Genomic DNA, 16,078 nt, shown 5'->3' on the forward strand with positions numbered 1-16,078 from the left:
ACAAAAACTAAAACCATTCAAAGTATAAAACAAACAGCATAAAAACATGATATAAAATACACATTAAAAACTGATTAAAAACATACCATACATGTGTCAGTGGGCCACAACAGTGGTCAGTGTGCTTCAATACCACTATAAAGCAGTAGTGTGGCTCCTGCCTTTTATATACCGCTTTCAGAGTGGAATATCCTGCTTGGTGTAGATGAGCCCATAGAATAGTATAGTTCGAGTCCAAGCCCCGCTCCTTGCAGGAATCCACCTTCAACCATACCTGGCAGGTGGTTGTCCAGCTGCCTCTTGAAGTCCTCTAGGGTGGGAGAGCCCATAAGCCTCCCTAGGTAACTGATTCCATTGTTGTACTGCTCTAACAGTCAGTAAGTTTTTCCTGATGTCCAGCTGGAATCTGGCTTCCTGTCACTTGAGCCCGTTATTCCGTGTCCTGCACTCTGGGAGGATCGAGAAGAGATCCTGGCCCTCCTCTGTGGGACAACCTTTTAAGTATTTTAAGAGTGCTCTCATGTCTCCCCTCAATCTTCTCTTCTCCAGGCTAAACATGCCCAGTTCTTTCAGTCTCTTCTCATTTTGCATATGTCCTTTGTGTCAGCTAACCACAGTGATGGCCGAGGAATTATACTGGCACTTAAACCGAGGGCCCACACCTCTGGGAGGATTGCCCCTGAGATTTCAGCAGTCAATGCTCACGTGTTTTCAAACATATATAGCACCTGGTACCAGGTTTGTGGGTTCAGCAGTGCAGGTGAGATACGCACACAACCTAAGTAAGGATTGTTGCCTGTTGGACAGAACATCACTAGGCAGTATTACTTGCTCTCCATACTTCTATAGGATGTAGCCCTGCTTGTCTGTTACAGCAAAAACAACGAAGGGTCTTGTGACACCTTACATTTATTCTGGCATAAGCTTTTGAGATATAGAGCTCCATTAGTTGAGTGTTTTATTGCATGCTCATTACTGGGCACTCACAGATTTTTGCAGGTCCCTTTCACGATGTCGTCTGCCTCCCGCCTCTTCTAGCCTTCTTTGTGTGACAAAAAAACACCCCAGTAAGTCAGACTTATTTTTAAATATGGAAGTTGCTGCTATCTCCTGCTGTGTGCAGAAGCAGTGGGATCAAAACAGCCGTGCACATTGTTTACATCTTCTTTCAAAAGAGGAAGTAATGAGGGACAAACGCATGGTTGGAGAGCAACGGTAAGCAAACACAATTTCCCCCTGTGTGCTGACGCTCCATAGAGTTGACTTCATGCAGAAAGTACAGACAGTGATAATTACTTTACTAACATTAGGCATTCACAAAACAGTTGTTGCCAATAACGCAAAACATTCTGACATTGGGTAAGCTAATTCAAGCAAGAGGAGTTAGAATTGAGTCCCTCAATGATGTGTAATTTAGCAGTTTCTTATTCTGGTCTCCCTTGAAGTTCCTTTGTTCAAGAATGGCCACCTTAAGGTTAGTGGTTGGCATGTCCTGGGAGGCTGTAACGTCCCTCCACCAGTTCTTGAATACTGTCATTGCTGTTGTCAGACTTGTATCAATTTATTCTTTTGAGTAGAGACTGGCCTGTTTGTCCTATATAGAACATAGTAGGGAATAGCAGATACGGGGACAAAGTTAGCATCTGGGTTTGTTGCAGGGTCTGTTTCCTGAATGTCTTTCAAGGTCTCTTACTGCTGGTCAGTAATGGTTTTGGGTTACAGGGCTGTCTTTAAGAAAGTACCAGCCTCCTATCCATGGCCTGTGAGAGGGACGTGTCATTGTCCAGGAAGGGCTGTAACATATTGATGATACATTTGATTGGTTTTGGTGACAGCAAGTGGCGTCCTGTCATTTTAGGTCTATTTTGGAGTAAAATAATCTGACTGTGTCAATCTGCTTTTTCACTTCCTTGGGTGGGTATTGTAGTTCAAGGAATGTCTGATGTAAATCCTTAAGTTGTGACTCATTGGCTGTGTTCAGATGTAATGATAAGCCAGAATGGCTGAGAATTCTGGCTTATCATTCACAAGCAGCTTGCAGGTACCTGCTGCCCAAACACACCCACCCACAACCCCCCCCCCCCCACACACACCCTTGTCTCCTTCTGTCAGCAGCTAACTAACCAAAAACTAATGAAGAAGCAAACATTTTCTGTTATGTCTTACCCAGGACCTTGGGTTGTCACTCCATTAACAAACTAGGAATAGAAGACCATCTTCAAACTGTGGCTTCAGACTCTGATTTATTAGGGGAGTGACAATCCAGGAGTCTGGGTTCAGATGCACGTTTCTAGTTAGTTTGACCTTTCTCAGCTGTGGGAGAAGCCAAGCAAGGGTGAAGTTGCTCACTAGCCATAAAATGGAATTCTCAGCAATTCTGGATTATTGTTACATCTGCACGTGGCCTCTATTTAACCAGTCTGAGCAGATATGGTTGTACCCTAGGGTTTGGCTGTAGACCTGTCTTCCACAACATGGTACCCTCCAGTTGTTTTGGATTACAATTACCATCAGCCCCAGTCAGCAAGGCCAATTGTCAGGGCTGATGGAAGTTGTGGTTTGAAGCATCTGGGGAAGGCTGTTGTAGACAATGGAATTTGTGAACTGTTCCAAGTGGAATCTGGAAACATATAAGTATATGCAGCAGTCAGTAGGTTTCCTATAGATGTGTTGGAATAAGCAACAGCCATTAGTTCAAATCCACGGCATGGAGGGGAAAATAACTGGCTGAAAAGTCACTAAATGGTTAATGATTGTATGGAGTTGGAGGGCTGGTTTTGGTTTCACTTTTGCTTACTTACTTTACCTGCTTACACAAGGTGAGATGCCTGTTAATATTAAGTAAAGGTCCTGTTTAAATCTTTGCAGTTGTCTTCTATCTCCAGTGTGCTCAGACAAAATGTCCTCTGCAACAATAACATGGTCCCCTACAAACTTGCACAGTCATGTCCAGACAGTGAACTTGTTGCACGGACTGGTCTAGGTTTACGTTGATGCGGGAGTGAAAATTATTGTAGTCCTGGTGGACCTTTGCCAGGGCCTCCTGCTTAGATAATAAAGATGTTAGCAACAACTCCCTAGTACAGAAGAAGCTTCTGGGGACACGAGCTGGGAAAGCATTGCTGCAAATCAGCTGTGAAGGTGACGGCATACCGTGGAGCCACGCATTCCTTCGTTTCCAAGACACGAGAAGTAATAATTCTACTTTATTCTGTAATCAGATTTCGTTGGGAGGATTTCTCGGCAATGCAATTCAATAAGGATATAGACAAACTGGAACAACTTCAAAGGACATTAGTGCAAAGAGTTAAGGGAATGGAGAACAAGTCCGAGGAATGGTTGAAGGAACTGTTTAGCTTGGAGAAGAGAAGTCTGAGGAGGACATGATAGTACTCTTCAACTCTCTGAAGGACTGGCACATGGAAGAGAAGAAAGTCTTCATCTCTGCTGCTGCGCTAGACGACAGTTACAGGAGGGTAGAATTCGGATGAACACGAAGATGATAAGACTAAATGATAAGAATGACTCTAAATGATAAGAATAATTCTTCAGTGGAGCCAATTATTGGAGTGGGCGAGGTAATTGGTGGTGGTGAGGTCTCTCCATTGCTGGAGGTCTGCAAGCAGAGACCAGGCAGACCTCCAGGTATTGGAGGGACTCTTAACTATATGGTTTTCCTGCATGGAGCCAAAGGTTGGACTAGATGGCTCCAAGACCGCTCCAGTTCTATGACTGTTATCAGGCCACAAGACCAACCCTGCGTATCCTGGCAAATGGTTCAGAACTTAAGATTGCATTTGTTTGGCTCTGTGTGTTCCTCTGCCACTTGGCAACAGAAGCAGCCTGATTATTTTGGGGGTTAGTAGCGATTCGAGGGCAATGATATGCTGGCATAAATTACATGCTTCTTTTAAACTGAGATAAGGACAAGGGAAGGAAAAGAAATTGAAAGAGATAAAAATTTCCCCAAGGACTGGGCCTGTACTTTGGCCCCTAGTGTGCAATCTGGTGTGACACTGCAAATTACCTTGGTTGGCGGCTGAGCCTATCCCAAAAGTCACTACTGGGATAGTCAGAGCTGGAAGTTTCTTCTTCTGGTTTATATCTGCTGACCATCTTGGACTGCCTTGAAAAGGAGATGGAGCAAATGTTAATTACATAGAAGTAGGGTCCCACATCAATATTTAATTGACATTTAAAGCATGCTATAGTGCTCAGACTTTGGCATCTCTGGGGCCAGGGGGTGTTCAACAGCTGTGGAACCAATGTATTGGATCCAAACTAGGCTCGGTACACATCGGTTGCATTGAAATCAATGTGAGTAGTTAGATCCCGTCAATTTCAAAAGGAACAAAGTGTGACTAAATCTGAATCCAATCCATTGTCTATAGCAGGTATGGGCAGAACTTCAGATATTTTGGACTTCAACTCTTAGCATTCCTGACTATTTGGCCATGCTGGCAGGGGCTTCTGGGAGTTGAAGTCCAAAACGTCTGGAGATCTGCCTTCTATCCTACCCTCATCCACAGCCCCCTAGCCCGGCAGCTGCCAATGAGACCCCTCACCCATGGGGTGAGAGGAAAGCATGTCATTTGCCGCCATGTCTTAATTTTGAATTAATTTGACATTCCCCTGGGGCCTTTGTCCAAACTGCTTGGAAGAAAATGACAAACCCTACTCCATCCCTCACCTATAGACCATAATTTCTGCATTAAGGAATACCCCCTCCTCTGTTTCCAGGAGAGGAATCCCTCAAAAGGACAATAAAACCAGATTGTCTAAAACACAGCATTAACTCAGGGATAATAGTTGGACTTTTAACTGGTTTGGGATCAGTCTCTCCCCAAAGCTTAGTATGTATTCTTTAATGTAAAAGGGTGGCAGAGTAGCATCAGAGAGGCAGGCAGGACATTTTTAGACAAATCAGTCAATATTACACATAAAAGGGGGGAATGTATACTTGCTGTCTCATAGTAATATTTATTTTCCTCTTTTGTCAACTGAATTTTTTTTTTTAAGGACACTCCTTTAGCACAGCTAATGAAACGAACCTAATAAAACAGAATTCCCCCCTCCTACTTTTAAGGGACTCTTTCCATGAATTTTTCCTTGCTAAATTGCTCAAGTTACAATAATACCAGAAGCAATGAGGTTGCCTCTGAAAATGCTCCTCACGAGGGTAATTTCAGCTGCAATACTACTAAACACATCCAAAAAGTCCCATTGAACTCAGTGGGATTTACTTCTGAGTAAATGTGTTTGGTGTTGCACTGTAAATATGTCCTCTCCTTGCCAAGTGGGCTAACTAGGAAATATTCCTTCCCAAGTAGGAGTATATTTTATGCTATATAGGGTTTCCCCCTCCGTTAGATATTTTGGTAATGTTTGGCTGCTCTAAACTTCCCAGAAATTGTTTTTCCTGTTTGATAACCAGAGCACAAAGAGAGAGTAAAGGATTATCTTGCTTATAGCTCACAGAGAATGCAAAGTTCATTTTAGAAAACAAATTTGCCCAGTATTACATTATCAATCCATCTTTGAGGTACAGCCAGTGTAGGATGATAAGCATGTATACAGATAGCCATAAATACTTGTAATGACTTGTTTTCTAAGCACTCTCCCAGGTCTTGTATTTAATAATGGATCATTACATTTTATAACCCCACATAAGTAAATGCAACAGATTTACTTGCAACAGATCCTAGAGAGATCTACAAGGAAGATTTTGAAATTCATTTATTGGTTAAAGAATGGGCTGTGTCTCATCAGAGGATGGGCTGTGTTAAGATTATTTGTAGTTAACAAATGAATATTTAATCTGTGTGGTTTATATAGGCTGTGCTGATAATTTAATTCCTGCTCTCACCACCAGTACCACTTTGATTTCAGAACTGAAGGGTTTCAAGATCATGTTCTGTTTCCTTTTTGAACTTCCGATAACTGGAAAAAAGTTTCCATGAGCAAACAGTTCCAGGGTTCTAGAGATAAATCTGCTTCCAGATGAGGTTTTTATCCTGCAATTTCCCGCCGCAGACATGGAATTTAACAGGAGGTCCAGACATTGTTTGTCTTCCATTTATAACCTCCTATGTTTTCCCATCACGTCTTCCATCTTTTTTCTTTCCACAACAAATCCGGTAAGGAGGTAAAAAAGGACTAGCCACGCAATGGCATTAGGAGCCATCAGCCTTGAAGTGCATGTTTAAAATATGGAATTTGCTACCACAACATGTAGTGGTGGCTTTAAAAGAGGATTAGACAAATTCCTAGAGGAGAAGACTATCAATGGCTACTAGTCCTGATGGCTATGTGCTACCTCCAGTATCAGAGGCAGTAAGCCTGTGTGCACCAGTTGCTGGGGAACATGGGTGGGAGGATGCTGTGGTATTTATATGTCCTACTTGTGTGTTTTTCACAGGCAGCTGGTTGGCCACTGTATGAACAGAATGCTGTTCAAGATGGAGCTCTTGGTATAAGGCTCTCCTCATGTTCTTAAGCAACCCATGTGCTAGCACAGGGGTGGACAACTTGGCCCTCCAGATGTTGCTAGATTGCAATTCCCATCATCCCTAGTCAACATAGGGATGATGGGAGTTGCAGTTCAACAAAATCTGGAAGGCCACAAGTTGCTCTTTTCGGTGCTAGGCGTTGATATGCTAACCAAGTCATTTTCTTCTTTATTTATTTACAATCGTTATTTACTGCTTAATTATTATAGCTTAAACAACCATTCAAATCAAAGGCTAGACTTTATTTTCAACATATGGATGCATGTTACAAAAAAGAATCCATATTTTATTGTATTAAGCCTTAATAAAATAAAATACTTAAGTGGTTTTGTTCTGTTTTTAACGTGTGTGTGTGTGTGTGTGTGTGTGTGTTGAAAATAAAGTTTAAGGTATTTCCCTCCACTTTAGGGTAGCTCCCACACATCTTGTTGAAGAACACTGCATATGTCTGTTGTGTACATGCCACACCTCTGGAAAAAAAGTCCAGTTGCTCCCGTGTCTGCTTGGACATATGGACACGTGCCAGTTGAAGTATGGATGTGAACAAGGATGTGTGTGAACGAAGCACAATGCCTTTTGACTGGTAGCGTTAGGAGATGCCTGTCAGGAATTATCTCTAGACAATTGTTGGGGCACCAACATTCCACTTGATGCCACCTGGAACAATAATACACTACCAAAAACCATTGAGAGCTGGTGTGTAGTGGTTAGAATGTTGGACTGGGGATTCAGGAGACCCGAGTTCTAATCCCTACTTGGCCATGAAGCTCACTGGGTGACTTTGGGCCACTCACTGACTCTCAGCCTAATCTACCTCACAGGGTTGATGTGAGGATAAAATAGAGAAGAGGAGGACTGTGTAAACTGCCTTAAGTTCCTTTCTAGAGGAAAAAATGGGATAAAAAATGTAATCATCATCATCCCCTCTATGAGCACTGGATCCTTAATTTTTCTTTAAAAAAGTTTGGGAGGGGATCTACACTACTGCTTTTAAAGCGCTTTAAAGCACTTTGAAAACATTTTGAAAACTGTATATGCCGTGTGTCCTGGGCCCCAACAGTTGTCAAAACTGTTATAAAGCGCTTTAAAGCAGTAGTGTAGATCCTGCCTGGGATTCTGTGTTCTTAGATCTTAAGCTGAATTCACATCAGCTTAAGTCTATAGCATATCATTTTTGTTCTTTGTCCGTTTGTAGTAGCCAGGAATAGTGAGCTTTCTGTCTTGTACACACACACTTCTTCCTTTCAAGATTATTAGCCTCTTCTAGGCAGTGTTTAATTAGGTGCCCCCCTCTCTCTTTGGACAAACTGCTCTAAATGTATACCACAGTTGGACACACATCTATCTTGTAAATCTCAAGGCTATGCTGAATTAAGGCACACTAAGTCCTGAAATAACTCTTAAGAGGAATGAACCATCACAGGAAGGCGAAATGTTTCACAGATTTATCAAGAATTGTTTAAAACACCTTAATCCAAAACAAGAGGTTATTCCTAACCTCCAGAAGGAAAATTGGGGATGTTAAGGATTATACTGAGTGCAACTAATATCTCTACATCTTTCAGTTCAGTTTATCTCTGCCACCTGCTGGTAACCTTTGCTTAGGATGTCTTGCTTTACACTTTACAATTTATTTTATTTTATTTTTACCATTTCCACTCCCTGTAAAAGAAAGGTACAGCAGCAAAGTCAATAGTAAGAATAATCAAAGCAGTATTTTATAATTTTGCAGGTGGGGCTGCTTGCAGTCTGTGGATGATGACTTCACTGGGGAAATCTTAAACAGGCAAACTTCTCCTTCTTGCAGTATTTTCTTATTATCTTGCTCTTGCCTCGCCTAAACATTCAGAATTGTGAGTCAGCCGCAAAAAAAAAAAAAAAAAAAAACACCAACCCTACAAAAATAATTAGATTATGGTTCCTTTTCAACATTTGCTTCTTGCTTTTTATACGTTTCCTCCCAGCCACCACCAGGAAATTCAACATAAAGGAAAGGAACAGGGGTTGACTTGCTGAGGCAGAAGAGCCTAATCCGGGTTTATGACCAAGCAATACAGGGCAAGATGGTTCAGATGAAACGCCAAGCCATGATTTGTGTTGGTGTCTGAAACGACACCATTGAACAAACTATTGGGATCAAAGACCTTGGTTTGAACTTGGTGTGAAAAACACGATTGGGCAAACTGGCCTTGTGAAGTACCTGGACCAACAACCCAAGGGTGTGTCTGTGGCAGTGTGTGGGCGTGTGTGTGTGTGTGTAGGGGGTGGAAACTCCCTTAACTCCTGGAGCATCTGGGGATTCTCAGAGAAAGCAGGGAAAGTGGGAAACTGCATACACCAGAACTGACCCAGGAGGTTGTGAGCTCTCCCACACTAGAGGCATTCAAGAGGCAGCTGGACAACCCTCTGTCAGGGATGCTTTAGGGTGGATTCATGCATTGAGCAGGGGGTTGGACTCAATGGCCTTGTAGGCCCCTTCCAACGCTGCTATTCTATGATTCTATGATTTTGCTGTTTAAGGTGAAGAACATGATAAAAGTTTCTTGGGATGTTTCTTCCAACACCGACCATGGGAACAGAATCCTCCACTCCGCCTGAAGTCAGCAGAGTACTTGTGGGGTTGGGGATAGGGCAGGTCACTTGGTAAACAGCTCTCTCCTCCAAGAAGACCTTGCTGCCGCCTCCCAGCATCTGCTGCCTGAGGTGACCACTTCACTCTGCTCAATGGTAGCACTGGCCCTGGAACACATGGCATTAAATCCAAATCTACCTGTGACTACCTGTGTGGTGTACGCAACACCAAATGTGTAGGTGAATTTATGAACAAACAGAAGCATGCACATATGGAAACCATGAACTTACTACAAGGCCAGCCGTTTTCCTCCCCTTTCAAAAACGACAATATATGTTTCTGTGGTTTTAATTGCAGGAACCTACTTTATGAAGGGCATCAGAGAAGCATGGCTGTCGTCTCCTTCCATAGCTTGACAGGCCTTGTGCATCTGCTGCTCAGATCTCTCACAATTACACTTTTCCTCCTCTCTCAATTCTCTGGTGAGCCTGAAATTAGTAACCGCCATTTCACACATTGAACTCATCAAGACAGACTGCATGCCTCACAAGGCACCTCATTCCTATAGGATGCTCACCTTATATAGGACTATTTGGTGGTGTAGGTCTTTGTGATTGTGTATGCGTGCATGTGTATGTTACAACACAGTTAACACAACAACTACTGTCTTTTGAATTTAGGATTTAAACTATGGGCTCATCTACACCAAGCAGGATATTCCACTATGAAAACGGTATATAAAAGGCAGGAGCCACACGACTGCTTTATAGCAGTGCTGAAGTGCACTGACAACGGTTGGGGCCCATTGACACATCTACACCAAGCAGGATATAACACTAGGAAAGTGGTATGAAAGCGGTATATGTGTCAATGGTCCACAACTGTTGCTGCTGTTTTTATCTGGTTGAGCTTTTATATTGTATTTTATATTATGGTTTTATACTGTTGTTTTATACTTTGAATGTATTTAATTTTTGTGAACCGCCCAGAGAGCTCCGGCTATTGGGCGGTATAGAAATGTAATAAATAAATAAATAAATAAATAAACCGTTGTCAGTGCACTTCAATACCGCTATAAAGCAGTCGTGTGGCTCCTGCCTTTTATATACCATTTTCATAGTGGAATATCCTGCTTGGTGTAGATGAGCCCTATGTAAAAAACTAAGGCCCAATGTAAAATATGTCCAACCCCATTCTTATGATATCCCAGTAAAACTCTCCATTATGGCCAATTAAATAGCAACAAACAAATTACACTATAAATGTCTACACAGGTAGAGTTCAGTGTGGTGGTGGGTTGAAGATTGTAGGGACACTGCTGTAGCCCAAAATGATTTATCCCAGTAAATATCCACCCATTGCATCTGTTTGATGAAACAAATGCCCCTTCTATTACAACACCACCACCATTTTTTAAGCATCTGTTCCCTTGATATTGTCCGTCTCCCCTGCCTCCACAAACGACCCTCACCCCTGCTGTGACACATCTGAAATTATTAATACTTTCCTCATGGTAACACATTTGCCCCCCACCATCCTACCCCACCCCTGCTCTATTGTGGTCCCTTCTGTGATATTTCTCCTCATACAAATGTGATGCCATCTTCCACACCCCTTGGAAATGGAAAATAAATGGGGTGTGTGGTGGAAACATAGGCATGTCTCCCCACCACCGCCACCGCCATTAATACTGGTGGCCATGTTCTGTGGTCAAGGTGTGGGAGTGTTAAGTTAGGGTGACCATATGAAAAGGAGGACAGGGCTCCTGTATCTTTAACAGAAATGTAGAAAAGGGAATTTCAGCAGGTGTCAATTGAAAGAGGGTGAAATTCCCTCTTCATCACAACAGTTAAAGCTACACTAGCTATAGTAGAGTGGCCAGATACAAAAGAGGGCAGGGCTTCTGCAGCTTTAACTGTGTTGATGAAGAGTGAATTTCACCCTCTTCAATTGACACCTGCTGAAATTCCCTTTTCTACATTACTGTTAAAAATACAAGAGCCCTGTCCTCCTTTTCATATGGTCACCCTAGTTAAGTGCTTCCCCTTCCCCTTCATCCTGGGCCTGCTAAAGGCATACTCTTCCTCCATTTTGGTTTTGACTGATTTCCTCACAGGTAGGTTATTCTCCCAAGTCACCTCAGGCTGCTCAAAAGATGCAACGGGAAGGGGGAAGTCAGGGGAACCGACAACAGCTGGATGTGGGGAAAGAAGGCGGGAAAAACTGAGGGGAAAAGGGCGGGAAAACCAGTACCAGGGGCTGAAGTGAGGAAGACAAAGGAATGAAAGGGGAGGAGTAGAGCGAGGGGGGAGGGTAAAATAGGGTGGCCCTATGAAAAGGAGGACAGGGCTCCTGCATCTTTAACAGTGGCATAGAAAAGGGAGTTTCAGCAGGTATCATTTGTATATATGGAGAACCAGGGTGAAATTCCCTCTTCGTCACAGCAGTTAAAGTTGTAGGAGTTATCCTAGAGTGACCAGATTTAAAAGAGGGCAGGGCACCTGCAGCTTTAACTGTGGTGATGAAGAGAGGATTTCACTAGGTTCTCCATTTATACAAATGACACCTGCTGAAATTCCCTTTTCTATGCCACTGTTAAAGATACAGGAGCCCTGTCCTCCTTTTCATATGGTCACCCTAGGTAAAAGGTCCTGTTAGGGTTTCAAGGGGAGAGAGATGGGGGGTGACTTTGAGGCTGTGGGGCAGGGGAGGCTCAAACTCTTCTTGCCTCTCCCGCTCTCAGCCCCAAAGACATTCCCCATCTCTTCTTCCCTTTGATGGACTGAAGGAGCAGGCTGGAAGGGAGCTGTGAGGAAAAAGTGAACTGAGGCCTCATCCACACCAAGCAGGATATTCCACTATGAAAGCGGCATATTTTATACTGTTTTCATAGTGGAATATCCTGCTTGGTGTAGATGAGCTCTATGAAAGCAGTATATAAAAGTCAGGAGCCACACTGCTGCTTTATAGCAGTACTGAAGTGCTCTGACACCTGTTGAGGCCCATTGACAAATCCACACCAAGCAGGATATAACACTATGGAAGCGGTATATGGTATATGTGTCAATGGGCCCCAACAGTTGTCAGTGTGCTTCAATACCGCCATAAAGCAGTTGTGTGGCTCCTGCCTTTGATATACCGCTTTCATACCACTTTCATAGTGGAATATCCCGCTTGGTGTAGGTGAGCCCTGAGACTGAGGCGGAGGGAAAGGGAAGCTGAAGACCGAGGAAGGGCAAAATAATGGCAGGAACTGTAGGGAGAAACTAATTAGTGGCTGAGGCCTCTCGTGGCCAAAATAATAATAATAAATGTTAGGGACTGAGTAGGAAAGTATGGGAAAGTGAGAAGAAAAATATGGGGCTGAGAAGAAGTACACAATTGGGTTCGGGGGTGTTAAACAGTTATTCTGAAATATATAGAATAGATGATAATAAATGAAAGTTTGGATTGGACTACAAGGAGGCTCTAATGTTGCTAGTTTCAGGGGAAGGCTGAGGTGGTCTAAGGCAAAGACGGAGAAGAGGTGTTGGGTGGTATAGAAATGTAGTGAATGAATGAATGAATGAATGAATAAATAAATAAGAGAAGTTGCCTCCTGAACATTTTGAGTCTGGGGCTTAAGTACCAAATGATGTGGTGGAACTTGTGGGCTTTGCCTGTATGAAAAGGCAAGTAGCCAGCCACACGCACGTGGATAAACACCCCCCCTTCCATGAGGCCACGTTTAGTAAACCCACCCTAGCTCAGACTTCTCCCACCTGGTGCTCCCCACTCCCCAGAAGTACTCCAGCTTTAATTCTATAGCAAAACACAGAACCCCCTGGGTAGGTTCAAAGGCGGTGTAACGTTGCATCCCAGCTGCAAAGTGGCAACACTGAGAAGGCCACGGCCTCCACACCTTGCCATGGGTTATTTATTATTTATTTGCTTTATTATTTATTACATTTGCATCCCACTTTTCCTTTAAGGAGATCAAGGCAGTGTAGATATTCCCCCTTTTATTCTCCCAACAACCCTGTGAGGTAGGCTAGTGACTGGTAAATTGAGGGGAGATTTGAAACTGTGGAAGGTGACTGTATGGAAAGGAGGACTGGGCTCCTGTATCTGTAACAGTTGTAAAGAGAAGGGAATATCAGCAGGTGTCATTTGTATGCATACAGGAACGGGTGAAATTTCTTTTCCATCCCAACAGTTAAAGCTGCAGGAACCCTGCCCTCTTGACCAGATACAAAAGAAGGCAGGGCTCCTGCAGCTCTAACTGCAGCTCTAACTGATGAAAAGGGAATTTCACCAGATGCTGCATGCATGCAAATGATACCTGCTGAAATTCCTTTTACTTTACAATTGTTAAATTGTTAAAGATACAGGAGCCCTGTCCTCCTTTCCATAGGGTCACCCTAAAACTGTGTCTTCCTGCTCCTGTGCTGTGCTGTCTCTCAGGGCCGACACAGCTACTTTTCTGTTTCTCTGCTTTACACTCGGATGTTAGTGGGTCCTGCTGCCGCCCCTTCCTAATAACATTCCTGGCCTAGACCCACGATGAATGGTATTTTCCAGTCAACAGAAGGGGTGCCAGCAACCCCTGTTCGCTCCATCTGTTTCCTGCCGTGGTAACCTCTGTGAGGAAATGCCAAGGAGGCCCTCCCTTCATGGGCTGCAGTCATTACCTGGGCTTGGAAATCTTTGCTATGTGTGGCAAACCCTCCCCACAAACCTCCGACAATCTTAGTATTCACTTTGTGTGGGAATTGTTGTAGCCAACAATGGCAGAGAATAATAATGGCCTTCAACAATGGAGAGTCCACAATTTCTGTGCTTCGTTCATTGTTTGTGTAAGCTTGCCTGAGTGCCATTATTTTGTAGAAAAGCAGGGTATAAACCAAATAAATAAAAAAATCAGAGAGGCTAATCCTATCCAAGGCCACAGCTAGACCTCAGGTTTATCCTGGGATCATCCAGGGTCCGCCCCTGCCTGAGCACTGGATCCCCTGTGTGTCACCTAGATGAACAGGTTTGACCCCTGGACGATCCAGGGATAAACCTGAGGTCTAGCTATGGCCCAAGTGATGGAAAATAATTGTTCCATTTCTGCACAGAACAGGTTAGGCCTGTGAGGGAAGTATCAGCATAGTATTAAAACTCCCCTTTATGTCCTTCTCTTCTTCTAAGGAGCTGTGAGGACAGGACCAGTGAGATGGATTGTGAGATGCATGTCAGACTGGGAACAATGAGGTCGTGCACTTTTATGGGTGAGTGAGTGAGTGGGGATTTAAACCTGTTTTTCCCCAAATCCAGGATCAACACGACAACATGGGAAGGGTCAGTGGGAGAGCACCTGCTTTGCATGTGGAATCATAGAATAGCAGGGTTGGAAGGGGCCTACAAGGCCATCGAGTCCAACCCCCTGCTCAATGCAGGAATCCACCCTAAAGCATCCCTGACAGATACTTGTCCAGCTGCCTCTTGAAGGCCTCTAGTGTGGGAGAGCCCACAACCTCCCTAGGTAACTGATTCCATTGTCGTACTGCTCTAACAGTCAGGAAGTTTTTCCTGATGTCCAGCCGGAATCTGGCTTCCTTTAACTTGAGCCCCTTATTCCGTGTCCTGCACTCTGGGAGGATCAAGAAGAGATCCTGGCCCTCCTCTGTGTGACAACCTTTTAAGTATTTGAAGAGTGCTCTCATGTCTCCCCTCAATCTTCTCTTCTCCAGGCTAAACATGCCCAGTTCTTTCAGTCTCTCTTCATAGGGCTTTGTTTCCAGACCCCTGATCATCCTGGCCCAAGCCCCCCAACTCTCGGCGACACCTCCAGTTGGAAGCATCCGGCAGCAGCTGAAGGCAGAGGCCCCTTTCTGCCTGAGACGAGCCCAGAGAGCCATTGCTGCCTGTCTGAGCAGGCTGTACTGGGCTAGGTGGACAAAGCGTCTCTGACCTGGTCATAGGAATACCATAGGAAGCTGCCTTCTACCGAGTCAGTCCCTGGGTGCATCCAGCCCAGTACTGCTGACACTGACTGGCAGCAGGGGTATTTTTTCGAACCAGGGACCTTTCTGCCTGCCAAGCAAGGGTTCTACCAATGAGCCACAGAGTCCCTCCCAAGGTCTGTGGCTGCTTCCTATGTACGTTGCTCCTCCACCGAAGAGGCCATGCCAAGAGTACCGGAGGTGAGATGGGAGGAGGCCACTGTGCTTCTGGGAAGCTAAGGAGGGGGGTCCCTCTGAGCCCCTCTCCCTCCCCCCCCCGCACAGGCATGGAGCAGTGCAGATGGAGTCCAGCAGGTGGAGCCCCAGGCAGGCGGACCCAGGAGATCCACAGCCCTGCTGCCTCCCCTCCCAAGCTCCTTCCTGCCTTCATTGTATTTTTCCATGAAGCACAATAGTGGGGCTCATTTGGGAGAGAATTCCACCCCCTCCACCTACACACACACACACACACACACACAGGCACACACCTCCGTTTTGGCACAGTCTCTCTGGCAGCGCAGTCTGGAATAAAGCTGTGAGGCAGCAATCAAAGTGGGGAAATGAACCTTTTTGTTGAAAAGTACCCCCTCGCCTTCCATATTTATTCCGTTCACTTTGCTATAAACATAATAGGTGTGGGAGGTAAAAACATACAAACCCATGGAAAGAGCAAGGCAGCTTCTGCTCACGATTGTTGGCATTTTAGTTGGTCCTAATAAAGATATTGCCCGACTCTGGATTATGAATCTGGTGAAGTGTTCCACCAGCACCGCCGTCATTTTCAAATGCTGTTTTATCTATTTCTAAAATGTCCAAGCTGCCCTTCTCAGCCTTCCTCAACCTGGGGCGCTCCAGATGTGTTGGACTGCATCTCCCAGAATGCCCCAGGAGTTGTAGTCCAACACATCTGGAGTGTCCCAGGTTGAGGAAGGCTGGTTATACAAACAATAAGACTGAGAAGCAACAAAACTATAAAGCAGAAAGAAGCCATAAAACTAATTTAAAATGCCTGGGCAATATAAATGTCTTCG

The 16,078-nt window shown here is 44.3% G+C and overlaps 1 protein-coding gene across 2 annotated transcripts in view; it reads right to left on the reverse strand.

Moving 5' to 3' along the window:
- Positions 1 to 16,078, reverse strand: part of INCA1 (inhibitor of CDK, cyclin A1 interacting protein 1) — a 222,711-nt gene that overhangs the window by 12,126 nt on the left and 194,507 nt on the right. The window contains exons 1-2 of one of the 2 annotated variants that reach the window (XM_063137541.1): positions 9,447 to 9,479; positions 4,028 to 4,126 (exon numbers count right to left, since the gene is read on the reverse strand). In XM_063137541.1, the coding sequence (XP_062993611.1) occupies positions 4,028 to 4,126; positions 9,447 to 9,460 (113 nt within the window). In that variant the 5' untranslated portion in view covers positions 9,461 to 9,479. Of the gene's footprint in view, positions 1 to 4,027; positions 4,127 to 9,446; positions 9,480 to 16,078 lie in introns of those variants that run through there. The other variant, XM_063137542.1, reaches the window with a different exon arrangement.

Source organism: Elgaria multicarinata, chromosome 11, assembly GCF_023053635.1.
Source record: "Elgaria multicarinata webbii isolate HBS135686 ecotype San Diego chromosome 11, rElgMul1.1.pri, whole genome shotgun sequence".
NCBI lineage: Eukaryota > Metazoa > Chordata > Lepidosauria > Squamata > Anguidae > Elgaria > Elgaria multicarinata.